The 25,174-nt window shown below is 33.9% G+C and overlaps 1 protein-coding gene across 2 annotated transcripts in view; it reads left to right on the top strand.

Moving 5' to 3' along the window:
- LOC120429091 (exostosin-1) overlaps positions 1 to 25,174 on the top strand; it is a 411,287-nt gene that overhangs the window by 370,992 nt on the left and 15,121 nt on the right. The window contains exons 1-5 of one of the 2 annotated variants that reach the window (XM_052707702.1): positions 15,442 to 15,522; positions 15,724 to 15,981; positions 16,048 to 16,335; positions 16,401 to 16,645; positions 22,347 to 22,418. In XM_052707702.1, the coding sequence (XP_052563662.1) occupies positions 15,514 to 15,522; positions 15,724 to 15,981; positions 16,048 to 16,335; positions 16,401 to 16,645; positions 22,347 to 22,418 (872 nt within the window). In that variant the 5' untranslated portion in view covers positions 15,442 to 15,513. Of the gene's footprint in view, positions 1 to 15,441; positions 15,523 to 15,723; positions 15,982 to 16,047; positions 16,336 to 16,400; positions 16,646 to 22,346; positions 22,419 to 25,174 lie in introns of those variants that run through there. The other variant, XM_039594256.2, reaches the window with a different exon arrangement.

Consider the following 25,174-nt stretch of genomic DNA (forward strand, 5'->3'; position numbering starts at 1 on the left):
CAAGATTGCAAATTTCGCCTCATATTAATGTAAATTTATTACACTTTTAAAAATATTTTTGATTTTCTGAGCAAACTTCACTGATTTCCACCCCCTAAACTTTCCTCGATTAATTTCAATTCAAAGTATTCCCACCGGCAACGTAGTGGTTTCATGCATCGCCAAAGATTGATTGGGTTAGATCATAACCTCCAATCCATCAACATTTGTCAGGGGAGGGAAAGTTATGCCCTCACAAAAAAAATACTCGCTATGTAAGCGATGAAAGGTTGACTTTTTTTGCGTTGCGTGAATATTGCATGCATAAATGTATGTGCCAAAATCAGAGAGGAAGGAAAAGAGTTTTCGTTTTATTTGCCCACTGCCTTAGCTTACGCCTCAATCAACAAGAGGATGAAAGTACGAAATTTCTTCACGTGTATGTGAGCAGGAAAACACCAGCTTTGGGAAACTTGCGTAAGGATTAGCATTTCGGGGAAATTGTGAGCAAACAGAATTGTCGGAGCATCAATTTAAGATTAGGAAATATGAATTATTAATTATCATTAAAGCTTGAATATAGCTATTCTTTGAAAAGTATATCTAGACAACATTAACAAAAGTTTTGATTACTTTCAAAAGAAACAATCCTTGTATCTTTTTTATACCAAACTATAAACCATCGCTAAGGTCGTAAATAGCTCACCTCATTCAGACAGTTCAAAGCTCCCTCAAAATGTCTCTCTAACAAGTGCAAAAAAGCTTCCCCACAAGCCAACCAGTCAGACTCCCCCACATCTAAAAAGCTATACAAAAGTCATTGTGCCACTTTTTGAGTTGGAGCCCATTGAAGCATGAAAAACGGTCACCAGTTGATTAACTTAAAACCATGCAAACTCCCCCACCCAACTCAACTCAACTCTTTTTTCACCACCCCTTGTGAGTCTGGAACACAACCAATCAGTCTAATGAGACGTGCCACTCCATCTACTCTCTCTGCTGCTGCTGCTTGTCTACTGTTGACTTCTTGATGCTGGATGACGCTGTCGGTGATGACGGGGAGTAGTTTGTTGTATTAAAGCAGGATTCGTGATCCTGGAGACGCTGAGTGGGATATGATTTTTTTCAAGTGTCAGAAAATAAATAAGAAACAAAAAAATACTAAAGTTGACACAAAAACATTAAACATTAAACATTAAACATTAAACATTAAACATTAAACATTAAACATTAAACATTAAACATTAAACATTAAACATTAAACATTAAACATTAAACATTAAACATTAAACATTAAACATTAAACATTAAACATTAAACATTAAACATTAAACATTAAACATTAAACATTAAACATTAAACATTAAACATTAAACATTAAACATTAAACATTAAACATTAAACATTAAACATTAAACATTAAACATTAAACATTAAACATTAAACATTAAACATTAAACATTAAACATTAAACATTAAACATTAAACATTAAACATTAAACATTAAACATTAAACATTAAACATTAAACATTAAACATTAAACATTAAACATTAAACATTAAACATTAAACATTAAACATTAAACATTAAACATTAAACATTAAACATTAAACATTAAACATTAAACATTAAACATTAAACATTAAACATTAAACATTAAAGAATAAAAAATCTATATTTGAGCAATTTTCTAGGCAATTTTCTACAAAATCAGCTGATTCTTACCATTTTTTTGTGTTTTTTTTTTGGCTTATACATTGTGGGGGTTTTCTCAATGAACAAAGAAGCCATTTGTGTCATTGGTTCACTCATACTAGGCTCCATAAAATTTTGGCAGCTGTCCATAAAAAATGGTTCGTAAATATTCGAAAATCTGTAACTTTTGAAGGAATTTTCTGATCGATTTGGTGTCTTCGGTAAAGTTGTAGGTATTGATGAGGACTGTTCAGAAATAAATAGGTACACGGAAGTTATGCCAATTCTTTAATATAAAAAAATTAAATTTTCTAAAACCCATATTTTTTTTAATTTTTGATTCTTTTTGATATATTTTAGGGGACAAAATGTCGCATTTTTTGAGTAAAAGAGAAGCATGGAGAAATTTTTTGCAAATTAGTTATGATTTAAAAGCGTTTTTTTTGGAAAAAAAATGAAAATTTGAAAATAAAAATTTTAGTCAAAAATTTTAACTGATTCAGTTTTTAATGAAAATTAAATTTGCAATCGAGAAGTACTTGATTTTTTGATAAAAGGCACCGTTTTCAAGATTTAAAATTTAAAGTTTAATTTTTACTGAAAATTTCAAATTTTTTGGCTTTTTAATATATTTCACTCATAAAATTCATTTTTTTTCGAAAAGTACAGAAATTGAAGTATTTTTAAGTCTAATCCAATCATATCCACATTTTCTAATGCCAATATCTTAGCAACTTTTGGTCCAATTATCATTGTTAAAAACTGAAACATTTCTAGAGATTTTTTTAAAGGTCCTATAAGCTATCGTGCTTCATATGTCTATAGGACCACTTAAAAAACTCTAGATTTGGGAAATTTTATGATCTCATCGAAAAAATATTATGAAAATATTGTAATCAAGACTAACATTTTAAATGGATCAATCATATAATATCACGCACATAAATACCTGCAACTTTGCCAAAGACACTAAATGGATCAGAAAATTCCTTCATAAATTACTGATTTTTGTGGTTTAACGGTGCACATCAACCAGAGCTTTTGCACCAAGATTTTTGTTACAGATATTTTAGTATTTTCAAAACTACGAGAACTATCGAAACATTTTTTTATTCTTCCCCTAAAGTAGTGTCCATAAAGTAATTTATAACAAAGTATGATTAGTTTTACAATTCCGTTATTGCAGGATTGGGTCCGTAAGTTTGACAATTTTGGAATAAGAAGACAGCAACTTCCTTCGTTGCTGTGCACCCTTAAGCTGTTAATGTTGAGCTTAAATTTGATTTTCTATTTATTTTTGCCATTCTTAAACATGTCCAAAACCGATAGACAAAAACTTTAAATTAAATGTGTACCAGCATTATTATTTGAAAAATCTTAAAATGTGTTATTGAAACAACATGAAAAACCGCTTTTTTTTATTTGAGTTTGAATTGATTGTACTGGTCTTAAAAAAAATTAAAGGTAAACAAATTTACTCTGCCTCTACTTCTTTTCTGCAACATAAAAAAACATAACCTCAATCTCTAAGGATTGCTCTTTTAACAATAGTTTTTTTTTTTAAATAAACAACAATTCCATTTGATTCCTAATTCAAAGCCGTAACTTAAAAAAATGTATAGGACATCGCTGAAATTTTAATGTTATCGCAGTTTTAGTAAAAAAAGTTGATTTTCGTCACTACTTTTATTTCGCGCACGGCCCGTCGAAATTCCCAGTTTTTATTTTCAAAAAATCACATCTCGAAATCCTGTAATGAACACCTCCCATTTTTTAGTATGTTACAAAAAAATTGTCCAAGGAATCCGATAAAAATGTTTTCAGACATAGGCTCTTTGGTCCAGAAAACCGTCAAAACGGCATTTCAAAGTTTCATTCGAAATTTTCAAATGATAGGCTAGATTTTTCGATCTTCAGACTATTTTTCCTAGAAAGACCAACTTATCACCTTTCATTTACGTCAAAATCAGCAAAAATTGGTCTAAATGGCGTGGAGTTTTGATTTTTTGAAAAATGTGGTTTACGAAAATGGCTATTTTTGGGACCACTCTAGTACGGTGTAGGTCACCCTAATGGCCAAATAAAAAATACGGGTCTAATTTTTTATAACCCAGAACAAAAATTTAAAAAATAAATTCGGTTTAGGGACCACCTATAAACCACGTGGAAACTTAAATCTAAACCCCCCCCCCCTTCCTTCCCCCCCCCACCCTCGTTGACAATTGTCCATACAAAAAAAACTTTTTTGTTTGGATCGTGGACAATCTTCATACCCTCCCCCCCTGAAGTGTCTACGTGGATGGCCCCTTAGGCTCTTTTCAGAATTTTTTTTAGAAAATTTCAATAATTTAAAATTCAATTTCAAAACATTTGAACCCACCGTGCTGCCCTCGTGTTATGACTTGTGAATTGTGAATTTGCAAGAGAGAGAGAGAGGGTTGAGAGGAATCAGTTTCCCTCATCCAGGATAAATGTTAGTCCATGTGGTGTGTCTATTTCTTTGCACAAGAATGGGTAGACGTCAGTGGACCTATGCCCGAGTGTTTTACCCTACAAATGTAGCCAAGTGTGGCGTGTGTGTGGTTAAGTGGAAATAGTTTCAAGAGTACAATCCTGTACCCTGTCGCTAGTAACAGGACATGGCTGGATAGGCGCGAGGGACCTGCCTCTGGGGTAGCTGGACCAATTGTTGAACAAATTTTTACTATGTTTTCATGGTTTTGCTTGAATTCCAAAAACGAACCGTTTACCCTATAGTACCAGCCCGATTTCCGGCTGGATTTGCGGGGCCCATAAACATGGTGAACCTCAATTGACTGCTCTCCAGCAAAAGCGACCTATACAGGAACGACACGACCAGCAAAGGTCAAAGAACACACATCCGGGGTTGATGACTTACGAAACGGGGGGAGGGGGGCTGGTCGTGTCCCTTTCAACGATATGAACGGGACAAGAATCTGGCAGAGTAAAGCTCCCCGAGGAATTCGAAGCAATTAAGTTTAATGGACGTGTGTGCAAGGAGTACTGTGTGTTTGCTCAGCTGAAAGCTTCCTGATTGGTACTTGTTGCGAAAAAATAAACACATTTGATTCAGTGCAGGAAGTAGAATCAATAGTATGCTGTTAGATTGATTAAAAAGTGAAAGAGTTTGAAGGATGAGTTTGCCTTCAATTTTCAGTGATGGCAATTTTCTTTAATTAAAAGTGAGCTTATGAGCAAATTTTGTCGACAATTTTAAAGTTTTATTCCAGAAAAATTTCATCTCTTGAATTTCTGTTTTCAAAGTAACAACCTGTCTTCTAACGAGGTAAACGTGATATTCCATTGAAATCAGGCAAAAGTTTGTCGTTAAGGTGTGGCATTGCTTTGACAAATTTCCGTCATCCCTTCGATACGTTTTTTGTGGGTTTACTACATTCATGCTTCAACTTTGCAGCAGGAAATTTGATATCCTATCTGCAGAAAATGGTGTGGAACGACAGCAGTCTAACAATATGCAAAGTTGAGGCCCCTCATCATGCTCATCGCGTCGTTTAATAGTGCTGCAGGCAAGATTCCGTGCAGAATGTTAACCCTCAACCGCTATATTTTTTTCCTTTTCTAGAATATAAAAATACTCTTTAATTATTAAAAGTTAGGCTAAACTGCTAATTTTCAATTATTTTTAAAAATCAAAAATATGTTGAAAAATTGATTTTTGACGAATTTTTGAATCAAATTTTGCATTGAGTGACAGAGACTTGACAAGATGATGTGCAATTTTCATCCTTCACCAAAACTTTGTCGATTCAATCCAAAAAAGTTCGCGATAAAAGCCTCCGTTGCCACCTTTATCACACCATCTTGACAACCCTCGAAAAAAAACCTCAAATGTGTACTCCGGCCTAATGAAAGCAAACAAAGTTTGATTTTTTACCCCCAAGGCAAGCATCTTGAGTCAATTTCCTGTGAGGTTTTTTTTTCATGCGGCTTTCTTCGTCAACTTTCACCTGATGGATTTCCTGTAACCTGTGCGCGTTACATGGTGGCTGTGGCTGAAGTTTATCAGTTGATTAAAATCGAAAATGTTATGATTTGAAAGCATAAAATATCGAACTTGTGCTTTTCAATACCCAACCCATTGAAATCAGTAAATAGAACCCTTGGGCTGAACATCTGTCAGCAAAGTGAGAGGCGTGTATAAATTTGAAATAATTATTTGAACTAAACCGTTCGTAGAAAACTTATCGCTTCCATCATGTTGCCCGGGAGCGAGAATTTATACAGTCATATCTGTTAGTCAAAGTTCTCGGTAGGAGCAAATACAGCTTGCTCAACTGCTGCTATCATGCTCCAATGGATGTGTACACTTAGATGTTTGGCGTGACTATTTAAATTTGACACGTTCTGAGCAAAACCGTCCACGTAATGCATCGTTAGTACAATTACAAATAAATTGGTTTATTTTTTTTTCTGGAAATATATCGCAAAATTAATGCAACATTTAACACCTAAACTCCCAAGCTCGAAAAAAGGGAGAATTTCAATATAAATTCCCCCTTTTTCTCGAGCTTGGGAGTTTAGGTGTTAATGTAATTTGTTTCAGGCAATTTATACAATTAAAGGGCATTTGATATTTCATTATATAAAAAAAAGATTTCAAGCCACTGAAATAGTTTAAAAAATACATTTTCAAAATCCTATACAATGCAATCAATCGATTCTTGAAAAAATAAACAGTTGCTATATACTTTGAAAACTAAACTTCTTACTTTTCCTGTCATTCCAGGTAAACTGCAGGAATTCTAATAAAATTCATCGTTTTGATTGAAATTTACGTTAAGTTTGATTGAAATATTTTTTTTTATAATCGAATAAAAATGTTTTATAGGAGGGAGTGATTATGTGTGATTTTGCGAAATTTTTCACGGTTTTTTATTTTTTTATTTGGATTTCACAAAAATTTCAACTTTCAACATTGAAAATCGGACCAATCGTCTCCAAGATATCGTCAGTTGAAAATTACAAGCTAATTTAGGCGACACTTAGAGAAAATCATTTTCATCGATTCTATTTTTTTGTGAGGCTGTATCTCAGAAACTAATTGCCGGATTTTTAAAGTTCCAGAGATAAAATTACAGGAAATTTTCTTAGCATTTCAATCATTTTTTCAGGGGTGCTTTATTTCAAGAATTATTTTTTAAGCTCAAAAAAATCGAAAATTTACACAGTCCAGACTCAATTATCCAAAGTTTTGATTATCCGAAGTTTGATTATCTGAAGGTTTATATGAGACTTCGGATAATTGAATCATGAACAACAACAAAATTCGTCTTGAAACTTCTTACTTTTCCTGTCGTTCTGGAGCAACAAAAAGGCCTACCTTTCTCTACCAAAAATGGAAAATTAATACCTTTTACTTTTAATACCAGTGCACTGCAATGGGTGTCGAAAAATAACATTTTTCAATATTTGTAAACCAGCTAGCCAACACCTAGTTTTATTGAGGTTTTATTGTAGCATCTTGATTGCTTACCCGGGCAGACGGTAATAACAAAATTCATGCCATTTCAATAACAAATACTGTTAAAATAACGAAAAGTGTTATGGAATCTTCTTGAAAAATCAATTTTTGCATAAGGGTTTAATAACAGTTTACGTTATCATAACAAAATTTGTTATTGGTCTGATATTGGTCGACAGCCAAAACAACTTTGGAATAACATTTTTTGTTATGGAAGAATACCTCCAACTGTTATTGGGATGATCGGATTAGTTGTTAAAATAACAAAAAATAATAACAAAGATTTGTTCGAAGAATAACTAAAAATGTTATTAGTCTGTTATTACAATAACAATCCAATAACAAAAAATTAATAACAACGAATAACAAATCTTGTTATAAATAACATAAAATGTTATTGGCCTAGTATTTTCAAATATCAAAAAAAGTTATTCCCAAGTTATTTCCGTCTGCTCGGGTAATAGTTTTATTTGGGCATTCACCGCAACCAATAAGCAAGAGCTTGTTGATAGGTTCTAACAAGGTTTTATGCCTCGGATATAAAACCTGGTGAAAATAAAAGCCGACTCGCTTTCAATAAGGTTTTATGAAAGTTTTAATAGAGGCTTGAAAACCCAATGGCAATGTCATGCCAAACGGTTTTATCGCATGGTTTTTTTAAAACCCAAGGTGTTTTAGCTGTCAAGTGCCATTGGGCATGTAAAAAGCTCACGTAAAACCATAAGCTAAATATGGCGCTAAATGCGTGGTATGATTGAATATGATTGACAGCCATCTTGACAGAAAAAAATAGAAAAAGCATAAATTTGATGAAAACACACAATTATGGTAAATTTCTGACACCGTTAGCATAGCCATAGATGTTCAAAAATAATTTAACCATTTTTTTTTGCAAAACAAAAAAATGCGAAGAAAAAAAAAATCATTAAAAACTGTGATTGCAGCAGAATTATTTTTGATGAAACGAGTTGCTTTTTTTTTTTGCTCTATCTCCCCCACATTTATCGATAAAATTTCAACTGCAGCTGAATTTGAGCTACCAATTGTGAGGAATAAGCTTTGAAATTATTTTAATTACCTCCAATATGATAGATATATCTTCATCGCCATTTTCACTACCATTTCCATTATTTAGTTTGGCAAGACGAAGACTTATTTTTTGCCAGAATAAAATCTGTTTTCATAAGACGCATGAAGACGTATGAAATGTCATTTTTCCCTAACTCCGAACAAGATTTTAACAAAGGTTTTATCAAGGCTTTGAGGATGTTGTTAGGATTCAGTTATGAAGCCTTGAACTCCTATGTAGGTTTTATAAATAGGCCGTAACAACCTGTTGCGGAGGTCCTTTTGGGTTTTAAGTAAGGTTTATTCAGGTTCTGGGGAGTTTGTTACGACTAAGTGGTTTTAATGTTGGTTTTTGCTGATAGGTTTTATAGCGGTTGTGACAGCTTTGATAAAGCCTAAAATATTACTTGAGATGGATGTTTGACATAAAATTTTATTCATAAAGCATTTTTCGGAATTGCAAAACTTGATTTTTTCAGCACTCGTCATATTTATCTATTTCGGTAAACCTCGTTGGATAAATGTACGACTCGTGCTGATTTTATTCAACTTGTTGAATAAACTACTATCTCAGTATTTCAACCCCACCATGTTCCAGCTTAAACATAAAAAAACAAGACAACGAAACAAAAAATTCGTGATTCGATTATCCGTGATTTTTTCCGAGACCTTCGGAAATCAATTCTAAAGTAGCTATAACTTGAAAACGCTACACATTATTAAAAAAATAAAGTACTTTTCGATTGAAAATTTGATTTTGATTCAAAACATATTTTGAAATAAAAAATTTGTCCAGATTTTTAATATTTTCCAATAAACTCTATTTTTTGCCTTCCTCACTGAGGTAAGGCTATAATCCTGCTCTAAAAATTAACTTTTGAAAAACAGGTCAAAGACCTATATTCATGTATACCTATCGACTCAGAATCGAAAACTGAACAAATGTATGTGTGTGTGTGTGTGTATGTGTGTGCGTATTCCCCTTGATACTCAAAATTCTTGCCAAGTTTTCTCTGCACTGGCTGATCCGATTTGAGTCAAACAAGTTGCATTCGATCCGGTTTGGTGCCCCTTACTGCACTATTGAATTGTTTGAAGATCCGATAAGTAGTTCAAAAGTTACGTATAAAAAAGTGTCAGAGTTGCGAATCGGGTGCTGGAATTTTGATGCCGGATCTCTCTTATCTATATCGTTGGTTAGGTAATCAAAAGACCTTTCCAATGAGTCCAAAACATTGAAGATCTGGCAACCCTTTCTCAAATTATGACCACTTAAGTGATAATTATGATCTTTTTTGAAGCCGGATCTCACTTAAATGTATGTAAACTATGTCCGGAACCATTATCCGACCCATCGTTGGTTAGGTTATCAAAAGACCTTTCAAATGAGTACAAAACATTGAAGATCTGGCAACCCTTTCTCAAATTATGACCACTTAAGTGATAATTATGATCTTTTTTGAAGCCGGATCTCACTTAAATGTATGTAAACTATGTCCGGAACCATTATCCGACCCATCGTTGGTTAGGTTATCAAAAGACCTTTCAAATGAGTACAAAACATTGAAGATCTGGCAACCCTTTCTCAAATTATGACCACTTAAGTGATAATTATGATCTTTTTTGAAGCCGGATCTCACTTAAATGTATGTAAACTATGTCCGGAACCATTATCCGACCCATCGTTGGTTAGGTTATCAAAAGACCTTTCAAATGAGTACAAAATATTGAAGATCTGGCAACCCTTTCTCAAATTATGACCACTTAAGTGATTATTATGATCTTTTTTGAAGCCGGATCTCACTTAAATGTATGTAAACTATGTCCAGAACCATTATCCGACCCATCGTTGGTTAGGTTATCAAAAGACCTTTCAAATGAGTACAAAACATTGAAGATCTGGCAACCCTTTCTCAAATTATGACCACTTAAGTGATAATTATGATCTTTTTTGAAGCCGGATCTCACTTAAATGTATGTAAACTATGTCCGGATCCATCATCCGACCCATCGTTGGTTAGGTTATCAAAAGACCTTTCAAATGAGTACAAAACATTGAAGATCTGGCAACCCTTTCTCAAATTATGACCACTTAAGTGATAATTATGATCTTTTTTGAAGCCGGATCTCACTTAAATGTATGTAAACTATGTCCGGAACCATTATCCGACCCATCGTTGGTTAGGTTATCAAAAGACCTTTCAAATGAGTACAAAACATTGAAGATCTGGCAACCCTTTCTCAAATTATGACCACTTAAGTGATAATTATGATCTTTTTTGAAGCCGGATCTCACTTAAATGTATGTAAACTATGTCCGGATCCATCATCCGACCCATCGTTGGTTAGGTTATCAAAAGACCTTTCAAATGAGTACAAAACATTGAAGATCTGGCAACCCTTTCTCAAATTATGACCACTTAAGTGATTATTATGATCTTTTTTGAAGCCGGATCTCACTTAAATGTATGTAAACTATGTCCAGAACCATTATCCGACCCATCGTTGGTTAGGTTATCAAAAGACCTTTCAAATGAGTACAAAACATTGAAGATCTGGCAACCCTTTCTCAAATTATGACCACTTAAGTGATAATTATGATCTTTTTTGAAGCCGGATCTCACTTAAATGTATGTAAACTATGTCCGGAACCATTATCCGACCCATCGTTGGTTAGGTTATCAAAAGACCTTTCAAATGAGTACAAAACATTGAAGATCTGGCAACCCTTTCTCAAATTATGACCACTTAAGTGATAATTATGATCTTTTTTGAAGCCGGATCTCACTTAAATGTATGTAAACTATGTCCGGAACCATTATCCGACCCATCGTTGGTTAGGTTATCAAAAGACCTTTCAAATGAGTACAAAATATTGAAGATCTGGCAACCCTTTCTCAAATTATGACCACTTAAGTGATAATTATGATCTTTTTTGAAGCCGGATCTCACTTAAATGTATGTAAACTATGTCCAGAACCATTATCCGACCCATCGTTGGTTAGGTTATCAAAAGACCTTTCAAATGAGTACAAAACATTGAAGATCTGGCAACCCTTTCTCAAATTATGACCACTTAAGTGATAATTATGATCTTTTTTGAAGCCGGATCTCACTTAAATGTATGTAAACTATGTCCGGATCCATCATCCGACCCATCGTTGGTTAGGTTATCAAAAGACCTTTCAAATGAGTACAAAACATTGAAGATCTGGCAACCCTTTCTCAAATTATGACCACTTAAGTGATTATTATGATCTTTTTTGAAGCCGGATCTCACTTAAATGTATGTAAACTATGTCCAGAACCATTATCCGACCCATCGTTGGTTAGGTTATCAAAAGACCTTTCAAATGAGTACAAAACATTGAAGATCTGGCAACCCTTTCTCAAATTATGACCACTTAAGTGATAATTATGATCTTTTTTGAAGCCGGATCTCACTTAAATGTATGTAAACTATGTCCGGAACCATTATCCGACCCATCGTTGGTTAGGTTATCAAAAGACCTTTCAAATGAGTACAAAACATTGAAGATCTGGCAACCCTTTCTCAAATTATGACCACTTAAGTGATAATTATGATCTTTTTTGAAGCCGGATCTCACTTAAATGTATGTAAACTATGTCCGGAACCATTATCCGACCCATCGTTGGTTAGGTTATCAAAAGACCTTTCAAATGAGTACAAAACATTGAAGATCTGGCAACCCTTTCTCAAATTATGACCACTTAAGTGATAATTATGATCTTTTTTGAAGCCGGATCTCACTTAAATGTATGTAAACTATGTCCGGAACCATTATCCGACCCATCGTTGGTTAGGTTATCAAAAGACCTTTCAAATGAGTACAAAATATTGAAGATCTGGCAACCCTTTCTCAAATTATGACCACTTAAGTGATTATTATGATCTTTTTTGAAGCCGGATCTCACTTAAATGTATGTAAACTATGTCCAGAACCATTATCCGACCCATCGTTGGTTAGGTTATCAAAAGACCTTTCAAATGAGTACAAAACATTGAAGATCTGGCAACCCTTTCTCAAATTATGACCACTTAAGTGATAATTATGATCTTTTTTGAAGCCGGATCTCACTTAAATGTATGTAAACTATGTCCGGATCCATCATCCGACCCATCGTTGGTTAGGTTATCAAAAGACCTTTCAAATGAGTACAAAACATTGAAGATCTGGCAACCCTTTCTCAAATTATGACCACTTAAGTGATTATTATGATCTTTTTTGAAGCCGGATCTCACTTAAATGTATGTAAACTATGTCCGGAACCATTATCCGACCCATCGTTGGTTAGGTTATCAAAAGACCTTTCAAATGAGTACAAAACATTGAAGATCTGGCAACCCTTTCTCAAATTATGACCACTTAAGTGATAATTATGATCTTTTTTGAAGCCGGATCTCACTTAAATGTATGTAAACTATGTCCGGATCCATCACCCGACCCATCGTTGTTTAGGTAATCGAAAGACCTTTTCAATGAGTCCAAATCATTGAAGATCTGGCAACGCCAAGTTTCAAGTTTTGACCGCTTAAGTGACATTTGTGTAATTTTTTATTGAGAAATAGATGGAATTTGTGTCCAAACCCATCATATCCCCAAATGTTGGTAAAAAGTGAGGAAGGCACCAACCACATAGGTGGATTAAGTTAGTTTTTTAATTCATATCTTCTAAACCAGATTTTGCCTTATCATTCATATGGCTCAAAAGATGTCTTGGTTAGTCCCCGAAAACATATTTAAAAAAAACGGAAAATTAAAATAGTACTTATTTTGGAAATGCAACTTTTAGTCATAAAAATTTAATGTAAAACTTGCTACCCATTTTTTAACAAAAACACCTAATTATAACCTACAACTTTGCCAAAGACACAAAATTGATCAGAAAATCCTTGTATTGAACAACTATTTATGCAAAATGACTTATTTTGACATACGGAACGCATGGACAAAGTTTCATCCAAATAAACAAATACAAGGAAAAGTTGATTTCATTTTTGAATCAACAGTTTTCGAAATTTCGTCTAGTTGGGTGACACTTAAAACAACTATTTTTTTTTTATTTTTTTATAGGTAATATTTTAAGAGTTTCAGCGCCTAGCAGTGCGATAAAAAAAGTCGGAAAAGAATGTTACAAATAAAATTAACTTTTCGTTCATACAAAATTAAAAAAAAATATTTTAATTCAAAATTAAAAAAATAATATTTGAAGTCATTTTTGATTGAAAGTTAAATGCTGCATCTAAGAATAAATATAATTTTGATATAACCATTTTTGATTGACCATTTTCGATATTTTCCAAAACTAATAATTTTTTCAAAAATCTTTTATTTTTTTTTTCATAAAATTATTTTTATTAGGTCCTTTTCGGTACTGGGACCTGGTTAGGACCGAGTCGGCTTTTGTAATTACAAAAAACTTAATAATTACAGAGGATCTTGTGTGTAAATGTTAGTGGGAGGGGAGCCGATTACCCGCGGCCTACTCGGGGTTAGTAGGGAAGGGATTGATGTTAAAGACAAGGCGTGGAAAGGGAAGGGGGATTGTGTAGGGGTCTTGGTTGGCTCTGCTGGCCTTTGCGTTTTGTCCTCAGCCGCAACTCGGTGTCCAGCTGCTGGGGCGTTCTTGCTTTGCTTCCGGTGCAATCCAGAAACGACGGCTTTGTGCGAAGGCGAGTTATACTAACAAAAGGAAAACTAACTGAAGGAAAACTAACTGGAAGAAAACTAAATGGATATTTTGGAATCTACGAGGAACTGATAGATCGGATAGAGAACATCAAGGTCTAGTTGAGATAACGCGTCTCGCATCGGGATTTCTGGTGGTCTTCCTCGGGCCCTGAGGGTATCTTTCAACTTAATTCTGTGAGCCTGGTGATCTGGACACGCCCATACGAAATGGTCGATGTCCTGATAACCCTGCCCACAGTCGCATAAGTTCGTATCACTCATGTTGATACGGTACAGATGAGCCTTGGATGAGTAATGGTTCAAAAAAAAAATCTTTTATTCTGGTACCAAATTTTGCGCCATCCCAAATTATAGCGCAAAATATTATTTGTATAGCACTCTAAAACAATACAAAAAAAACTCAAATTTAAAAATACATTATTTGGTAATTTTAATTGAACAGATTTTTTTCCGTGTTCCTGATCATATCCTACTTTGGAATAGTCACCAAATTTATCAGATTTTTTTTCAGAGTAATGATTTTCGAATATTGACTTGTCAATTTTGTAGGAAAAACTGTATGCAGACTTTTATGGAAAAAAACTGAAGATGCAAAATGGTTTTTTTGACAAAGGGATTACATAAACAAACTTTTATCCAAATCATAATAAAAATATCTCAAAAATGGCCTCATTGATCATGAGGAGTGTTCATTCAACAGTAAGCGTTGCAACATTTCGATGCATCTGTTCTCTTTTGTGTTAGGCTTGCTGGGGATCCTATCTAGATAGTATAATGGAGCACAGAGGCATCCATGTTTCAAAGTAATGGAAAGCTTTCCCTGATTATTTATTATTACTCATGTTATTACTATTTAGAATTTAGGCTGAAATGGAATGATAAATGATTCAATTATGGTATACGATCCATGCTAGTTTTTAAATAAAATGAAGACATGATTTTTATGAATAAAATTTCAGATAATAAAAATATACAACATTCATATTGTCTTCGTGATTAAACCTCCAACATCTTGTGGAGTGTTTCTTCCACCACCTCTACTGCTTTTGATATGGAAAACCCACCTCTTACACACGCAATAAGATTAAATGCATACGATAACCGTCTTACCGTCGTTCGTCGGATGTTCTGTACCGAAAATCGCAGAAAACTGATACGAATATTTGCACGATGCTGAAGGCTGCAGCAAATTTATGTGATTTTACACTCTGAAATATGTAGCCCATCAGTATGAGAAACCTACTTGACCGAAATGTCAAGCTCATATATGCGTTTATCCTTACAGATTTTCATCGGTCTGATGGCCGAGTGGGCTAAGGCGCCAGTCCTTACTGTTGGTGCTGGGTTTAAATCCCGTCGGTTGCAACTTTTTTTGTGTGTTGCAAAAATTGTACATGCAGTGTGTAATATTAAGTGTTTATTTTGACGAAGGTGATGTGCATGCTTTTGCATGCGATTTTACCATCGGATTTTTTGCTGTGTGGTGGGTGCGATAGGTGGGCTTTTCCCCACAATACCCGAGGCATCAACGCTGTTCTGTTATCTGGGAGCTGATGAAAACGGTTAGCCTGTTTTCTTGGTCTCGTTTTAGAAGGTGGAAAATTTTCCACACCCACACTGCTTGAATCTCGATGTCCTCGTTGTTACGATGTTGTCAGAAACAACATAAATTACTCCGCACTTTGACCAAAACCCCGCAAATTTATCTACTCGGAAACTGGGGGCCATCACTAACAAGTCTTCTTATGCTTCTTCTTCTACAGATAATTCGAGAGAGACTGCCAGACTATCCGCACCGGAACGGGCTGGTGTGGAACCAGTCGCCCGGGGCGCTGCTCACCATTCCGACCTTCGCGGACACCCCGCGCCGGCTTCCGTTCCTGCTGGATCCGGTGGGCCAGCGGCCGGGTTCGAACTACACGGCCGTCATCTTCGTCCAGATTGGGGCCGCCCAGCTGTCACCAAATACCGCCCTGTACAAGCTAGTCAGATCCATCACCAAAAGCCAATTCGTAGATAAGGTCTGTTATTTTTTTCTTTTTTTTTTCGAAAAGAGTCTAATTCTAACCTCAAACCACTTTCTTCAGATTCTAATCCTGTGGGCGTGTGACAGGCCGGCGCCGACCCGGAAGCGGTGGCCACCGACCGGGCACATCCCGCTGCACGTGATCCCGGGCGGTTCGAGTGAGGATCGGCCCAGCATATCCCAAAGATTCTTCCCGCACGAGCAGATCGAGACGGACGCGGTGCTGTCGTTGGACGAGGACGCCATCCTGAACACCGACGAGCTGGACTTTGCGTACCAGGTGTGGCAGGACTTCCCCGACCGGATCGTGGGCTATCCGGCGAGGGCGCACTTTTGGGATGATTCCAAGGTAAGTTTGTGAAAAAAATGGTTTGAAAATCTTAATTCTTAATTCTCACCCTCCCTCAATTCCAGAACGCCTGGGGCTACACGTCCAAGTGGACCAACTACTACTCGATCGTGCTGACGGGGGCGGCGTTCTACCACCGGTACTACAACTATCTGTACACCAACTGGCTGTCCTATCTACTGCTGAAAACCGTTCAGCAAAGCTCCAACTGCGAGGACATCCTGATGAATCTGCTGGTGTCACACGTCACCCGAAAGCCCCCCATCAAGGTGACCCAGCGGAAGGGGTACAAGGATCGCGAAAGCGGGAGGTAAGTCCCTGCGGAGGTCAATCCGGATCATATTAGACACGTAACTGGAAAATCCCTTCTTAAAAGGGATAATTCCAAAACGAGTGAAAATTCGATACCATCTTGACCGTCCTCCTGTTCCAAGTTAGGAGAATGTAATTTTCACTCTACCAACCACATTCTCAGACACTCACACGCAAGGCAACACACTTGGTGCCATTTTAGCCAGCCAGATCTCACTTGGTCCAGTCTGATGGCACCCGGTCGACCGGACTCCCTTCATTGAGCGTGAAGTGGACGTGACTTTGGTATACCATTACTATAGTAATGATACACCAACTAACACTACCCCTTTCGTTTCGTTTCTCGGACACTTTCTGGTGGTTGTCACGATTTTGAACTGGAAAGAAAAGTTTTGTCGATTTATTTTGTAAACTTGTGCATCTTGTTTTATCACACTTTTGTAAAATTGCTTTAAAGTAGGTTATGAATAACTAAATGATAACATATTAATAATCATGACAGACTTTATTAAACCATCTTTTTACCATTTTCAATATTGTTTTGAATTTCTCGGGAAAAATATTTTTCAAATCCCAGTATATATTTTTTTTAATTTGTGAGTATTTTTTTTATTAAATATATTTGCTAAGTTTTTAAAGCTTCAAATCAAAAACTCGTCAACAGGTGATAATATAGAATTTTAAATCTGAACAGGGAAAAAGTTTCAAGATAGCTTTAAAGTGAGTGTTTGACTTTTTTTTACGGCAATTAGCAAAAAAAAGGATTAGAAAAAATCCAATTCAAATGTAGATTTCCGGAAATGCAAAAATTCCAGCTCGGCAAACCTCGTTGGTTAAATGTACGACTCGTGCTGAAAAAATCATCTTTTTGTTGCACTACTATTTTTAATGTTTTTTTTTTCAACTCGACTAGAAAAGCATGCAAATTTGTTTTTGCCTTCCTCACCTCAATTAGGAAAGGCTATAAAATCACTCGAAAAATAAACTTCTTTGTTCGAGCTCGTAGACCCACCTTCACGTATACCTATCGACTCAGAATCAAATTCTGAACAAATGTCTGTGCGTGTGTCTGGATGTGAGTCCGTGCACCGAAAAATATGCACACGATTATCTCCGGACTGGCTGAACCGATTTGGACCGTTTTGGTCTCATTCGATCCGTCTTGGGGTCCCACAAAACCCTAGTTAATATTATGAAGTTTAGTAAAGCACTTCAAAAGTTGTGCTTAAAAAACGATTTTAGCTAAACTTCTGAAGATTGTAAAAAGGGTGGTTTTTGTAAGAAACCCCGTCATGCTAAATATTGTTAGAAAGGTATTTGAAAGACCTTTCCAACGCATTCAAAAGATTGAAGATCCGATAACCCCATCAAAAGTTATGGTCACTTAAGTGTTATTTATATACTTTTTGAGGCCGGATCTCAGATATTTTGATAACAATAAGTGTTATTGATATACTTTTATTTTTTACTATTCACTTTTATGAATGATAGGAAGGCACCAACCACCTAAAGGTGGATTAAGTAACGTTTTTTTTTAAATATATTTATAATTAAGTCAGAAACAACGAAAGCAAAGTTAATGACATCTAGTCAATGTTAAATTTCATATGAGTTCATAAACTGTTTAAAATTGGAATTTTGAACATAAAATTAATATATGCCCAATTGAAATCATTTAATCCTATCGATAGCTAAGTATAAAACTGTTCTACTATTTTCACAACCAAAATTGAATTTTCATGTATTACATTTTTGGATTTCGAGAAAACAAAATTTAGAAAATCCCAGGATTCGGGGATTCCCGGTTTTGGAAGGAAAAATCTCGGGAATTCTGTCGCGGGAGCTTTTCATCGAAACAGTTTTTTACTCATTTTTAGCCAGGCAAATATATGCTTTAAGTTTATGTTTAAATTTATCAAAACTTATGCAGAAAATCAGCTACAAAATATCTACATTTCCAAAATCTTAAAAAATGAAATTTACAGTTATCACCCTTTCGTCCATACCATCAATGCCAGATTATTTTGAGGGAGATCTTTTTGAAAATAAATCTGTATTTGATCTGTATCATGTCGAATTTGGAGTAAAAGAAGACATTTTGGAATTTGAACGGCAGATTTGAGCTTAATAATCATATTAAAGCTTAATTTAATTGATATTTTTTAAAATTTTTATTAAAAAATTACATAAAAAAAACTGTTTAAACAAATTACTTATAATTTTTAGGATCAAAAATCTGTTAAATTAAAAAAAATTCTGTATATCTGGAAAGGCTGGTCAATACTAAAATTTCATGTTTTTATGTAAAATCGAATTTGCAAGTCACCATTTTCAAATTCAGCTACCGTTTTCCACAACTCATGAAAAAAATGTAAATATCAGACAATTTAAAAAAAAATCCTGATTGAACTGACCCTCCGATAAAATTATTTTAGAAATTATAATTTTAAGGTGTCTAGCTTTTCAAAAGGTCGTGAAACACTTGATTTAGACCTTTAGAAAATTAGGCTTCAATAACCAATTAAAAAAACTTTTTTTCTTTTTTTCCTAAAAGAGCACTCAGCTAGATAAATCTAAACGTAGAAATATGTACCCTCTCTGCCAAGGCTTATGAATTGATCTCAGTTGAAAGGTTCTAGAAATCTCAGAATTGCAAATGGGACATCCTGGAATAGAACTGCTAAATTATAATAAAAACAGAAATTGAATTGATTTGAATTTTTATAACAATTTTATCTGAAAGATCAGATAAATTTTTTAAAGGTTTCTTTTTTTACATGTAAAATCGAACTGTATGGCTTTTGAATATTTACGCTATCTGTGGTACACTCAGAAAATCTATTTTTTTTTCTACTTGTATTTCTGCAGCAAGGCTTTACCTCTACAAATAATTTTTCCAATCATATATGTAGAAAATCTTCTGATCTCTATTAAAAACATATTTTAATAAATGGTGGATAGCAATTCAACAAAAAGTTGAAAAATTACTCTTTTTTTTTCAAGAGAACTAATAGTGATTTGAACATTAAAACCCTTCAATCTTTTAAAACAACTGTTAAAAGAGCTTTTTGATTGCAAATTCGATAAGTTTTTTTTGTTTGGAAAATCAAACTTTTTTCTTTTTTTTTTTCAAATAACTATAAGTTGGGTAAGAAAATTTTATGTACCATGGCTTAAAAGATGTCAATTTTGTCATAAAAAAAAATTGTCAAACATTGTATTTTTATGTAATTTGAATTTTTATGTTTAAAAAAGAAATAAAAAGAGATGTTTGTTTGGAATAACCTATTTTCCCTGATTTTTTTGTCCAAAACACCAAATCGATCTGAAAATTGCTTTTTAAGATACAGATTTTGAAACATTTACATGTCATTTTTGTATAAGAATTTTTGAGATTAAATTAAGCATCTCGGTCAAATTTGAGCCAAATCCGTTAAGGATGTAAAAAGTAAAAATTTGCGAAACAAAACATTTCATACAAAAACCTCTATTTTAATTCGCTTGTAACTTTCAGGATCTGCTCGGATCGCTCGACAAAATTTCTAAATAGAATCTCACTATTGACAAAATTTACACACAAATAACACCACCGGGAAAAAATCGAGAATTTTGCTATTCTCCATACATTTTTTAAAAAATTCCGATACACTTAGGATTTTCCCAAATTTCCGATTTTTATGATTACCCTAATGAATTAAAAAATTTCTCGTTTGGGAGTACCAAATGTGTGTTCAAAGTTTGAAACTCTTAAAAAAATACAAAAATTGATTATTAATCTGTGAATTGATCTGAATAGCAATGTTAAAACAAATTTCATGGAAGAAGATGAAAATGTACCATTTTCTGATGTAGATTGATTTATTTTCTGTCTCAAAATTTGTAGACGAATTTTGAGTCAGACAAAAATTGTAAATTAAATTCAGATGCTGAGTTAAATAATCAAATTGAGTTGGTACAGTCCAGACTCGATTAACCGAGATTCTCAGAAAAAAATTACTTCGGATAATCGATTCACGAAAAAACTTGTCTTATTTTGGGTCGATGAGCTACATTAAACACAAATGATTTGGAAATATTAAATCCAAGATGGCTGTCAAAATGGTGGTGATGAAATATTGAGAAAATGCTTATGAAAAGTTTACAGGTAATCTACCACTTAAATTTGTCTGGAACGTGGTCGCAGAACTCGAATTAGATTTCAAAAGTGGGAAACTAAAAAAACCGAAATACTTTTTTTTGTTCATGATTCATGATTGTCCGAAGTTCCTTATAAAAACTAACACTTTAAATTCTCTTTAAACCTTAAAGTAAGGAGAGAAATTACAATAGGGAAAAAATATTAATTTTTCTTCAGAAAATCTATAAAAAATCTTTCCCTTCTTCATTCACCACCAAATGATGTTCTTTTATATAAAAAATAATTTAATCTTTAGTGAACTAAAACCGAAGACTATCAAAGCGGTTTTTTAACTCTATCAAACTTGTCAGTTTTATATTCTGTTTCATAACTCTATTCTGTGAAATGTTTTTCATATTTTCTAAGAAAAAAAACATTCCGTTATTTTTTCTGGTTAAATGTTTCCTGAGAAACGAGGCACAATCAATTTTCCAAATTAAAAATCATTTTTTTAAATGAGAATTACTTTAAAGTTTCAGTGAAATCATCAAATTAAATTTATCTGTTTTTATTATTGGAAAATGTTAAATTTTCAGTTTGAAAATATATTCAAACTTTTCTTTCCAATTAAGTAGCCACCCTAACCCAACCCTTGCTTTGACACGCAGTCGACTGTTTCTCGACTAGATAGATAACGTCGTGCTCAACTTATTGCCCTGGAGGTGACTTTTGAGTGAAATAGAAACTCTTATCCTTAGCCTCGTGGAAATAGCACGGATTTGATTTTCTCGCCGTAATTTACACCCCACTTCATGGCTCAAAGTTGGACATTCTACCAGTCAGTCTGTCTGTCTGTCAGTCAGTGCGGAGGGAAAGAACAAACTCAAACGACCCGAGAAGACGGAAATAACTTGGGAATAACATTTTTTGTTATTTATAACAAGTTTTGTTGCTCGCCGTTATGATTTTGTTGTTGTTTAATTGTTATTGTCATAACAGACTAATAAAATTTTTAGTTATTCTTCGAACAAATCTTCGTTATTATTTTTTTATTATTTTAACAACTAATCCGATCATCCAAATAACAATTGGAGTTATTTTTCCATAACGAAAAATGTTATTCCAAAGTTGTTTTGGCTTTCAACCAATATCAGACCAATAACAAATTTTGTTATGATAACATAAACTGTTATTAAATTCTTATGCAAAAATTGATTTTGTAAGAATATTCCATAACACTTTTTGTTATTTTAACAGTATTTGTTATTGAAATGGCATGAATTTTGTTATTACCGTCTGCCCGGGGAGGCTCTAAATGTTGGGTTGTCAGTTGAAGCTCGCCTTGCTGCAGGAATTTAAGCTCGATATTTAGTCCTGTAATTAACAACATTCGACTTGTGCATTTCAATCACGGAGTCGTATTTCTCCCTGTCTTAGTTTCTACCAGGAAGAGACAGCTAATGCAAGCTCACCACGTGCATAGTGACATTGCACCACCACCGCAACGAGTGAATGTTATCTCTTTCCCCTTTTCCTTGGTTGAGCTCTAATTACGGCACCTTCTTCGTCTTTTTCTTTGCAGATCCCCCTGGAACGATCCGGACCACTTCATTCAGCGACAAAGTTGTCTCAACACGTTCGCAGCCGTGTTCGGGTAAGTTGGGTTAAATTAGTGAAAAATATCAAGACGATATACAAGGTTTGTGGTTTTGGAGATTTTATTTGAAAGTTACAAATGTTGAAAAGACTTAATGAAAGCTCAACCGTTTAAAATCATGAAATATTTAAAGCTCAAATTATTAAACATAAAATTGTACAAAGGTGGTGTAAAATTATGAGTTGTATATTTTTTTAAAGTGAAATTTGAAAACATTCAATTTTATCAATTGAAAAAATGCCGCTCTTTTCAAATTTATTTATTTATTTTAATCTACCTATTTATTTTGATCTACCTATAGTGAACAACTTCAACTTGGTAAAGATAAGAAAAATACCTATTTAGTTTCAAGTGATGGCATCAAACTACTCATTTCGTTTCTGCTATTTCATTCGAAATGTTGATTCCGAGCAATATAGATTACGAACAAGAATTTATTTTCAAACTCACGGTGGTTACAGAAAATGGTGATCGTGAGCATATGGTACAAAACCATAGGTTGCGGTACTTGCAACGTAGCAGTATAATTTCTAGTGCACTTCACATGATACCAGACGTTTTAAAATGGAATGAAAAATACCTTTATTGGATTGATGATGATGGTGATCTAGTATGGTTGGGTGACGAAATCGATTTAAAAATATTTGCTTTGTTCCTGAACAAAAACATTCAAGTACCACCAAGACTGCCCCACTTTGTTCTTCGACCCAACTGTGCAAAACAAGTGCCTGCGAAAGTTTTATTCAGTGAAATGAAGAAATGAGAATAAAAAAGCTTACACAAATTGAGTTTCAATAAAACAACACTTGAAAGAAATCATTTCGACAAACACCTAAAAGCAATCAATTGATTAGAAGAGAAAAAAAACAGCGCATGATCGTTAAAACTTTTTTGTCTGTTAATCGATAAACTAAAGAAATAAACTAATTTGAGTTGAATCGAAAAAAAAGAAAAAAAAATAATAGTTACAAGTTTTTGAGGTAAAATCCTGTTTTCTGTTTCTTTTACAACCAACTTTATTTGCATCCATTGTGATAAATGCCTTATACACAGCTGAAAGGATCTCCCAAAACTCTGTACAGCACTTACAAAACTACTGTTAATCGATAAACTAAAGAAATAAACTGAATTGAATTGAATTGAACTTTTTTTTTTGTCAAAACCTTAAACATTCTCAAAACTTAGGGACTAAAATTATAAACATCAATTTCAAAATCAGGTAAAATTTCAGTGTACAATGACCCCCTGTTCCACAAGCGGAAAACGGTTTTTTGGGTTTTTTTTTAGAATAAAGTTGGTGAAAATAAGGTTTTTCACACAACTTTTTAAATCGCTAAAAATTTTTCAGGACGTTGTTTTTCAGCATTGGTACACCCAGAACTGGGCATTGGCATACGAGAGGATAAAGAGCACGATTCGGTAGTAAAATGGTACTGTGTGCGGACGGAGAGGATAAATCCCGAAATTGCCGTGAGTACTTTACTCATGGTTCATTATCCAAAAAAGTTCATCCATCAAAAAAAAAAGTACCGGTACCGAGATTCGAACCCAAGACCTTCGGCTTATTGAACCGTGCCTTTGCCGTATAGGCCACCAGGGTTCGGTGACTAAGTGGCGGTCATTTGTCCATGTAAGCCTCTCAATAGGATGAACTCGTCAATGAACGAATGAACACCCGAGAGGTCTTTACTCACGCAAAATAGTACTTTCCTCACGTTCCTTTTCGCGAGGACTTTCCCCTCGTTCTTTAACTTTGGGTGTATGTTCGACAAAATAGAGAGCGCATTGAATTTCCAATAAAAATCTTACTTTCGGGAATCTTTGGATGGAAGTAGCGCATCCTGCTGGCAAAACCGTATATTAATAATTACATAAATTGTTGTATAAACATAAGGGGTTTAAAACATTGTTTCGACCTTTGAGTACACAGAAAAAAATATTGTGATATTCATCAGGAAATGATGACAGATTTTGTATCTATGAATTATTTTATGAAAGTACTAAAGAATTGCAAAATGGTAGGCATTGCCAAATTCTTCAGACCAAGTTATGTTCTTAATAAGATGTTTCAAATGTTATTGAAACAACTTTCAAACTTTTAATTAATTTTCAGTAACTCAGTAAAAGAAATGTCATACTGAAATTGAAAAAAAATCATGTAATTTATTTTAGTTTTTGCAAATATATTTAAAGAATTTGTTTCTTTAAACACTTCGCATAAAATAAGTGGTAAAACATAGAAACTTGACAAATTGAACTTCTCATTGAAAAAAAATAAAAACGCTTTATAAAAATTTTATACTGACAACTATTTAAATCAACATTGATTAAAAATCCAATATTAAAAATTTATAAAATTAGAAACGGAACTTTGTAAAATCATTTTTACCAACTGAACAAAAATAAATTGGTTTCTGATTTTACGAAAATTGTCAATAGTTTGATTTGTTATAATTCATATTTGTGATATTTTTTAGTTGGTTGATATTGACTGTTTAAAATCATTCTTTAGATAAGAAATGTCTATTATTTGAGTTTCTGGAAAAGTCGGGAAAAAGTCGGAAATTTGAAAATGGGATTTGAGTAGTCACCCTATGATCATTATAATTAATACTTTACAATTTGCTTAAATGGCAATCGATATCTTCATAAAAAAAACTGATGAATTTTATGTAAAATTTTCTCACTTTTACTAATGAACCTTCAATTTATACGTATTTTACGTAGAGGTTAAAATCATTTCATGTGAATTT

This window comes from Culex pipiens, chromosome 2, assembly GCF_016801865.2.
Source record: "Culex pipiens pallens isolate TS chromosome 2, TS_CPP_V2, whole genome shotgun sequence".
Taxonomy (NCBI): Eukaryota; Metazoa; Arthropoda; class Insecta; order Diptera; family Culicidae; genus Culex; species Culex pipiens.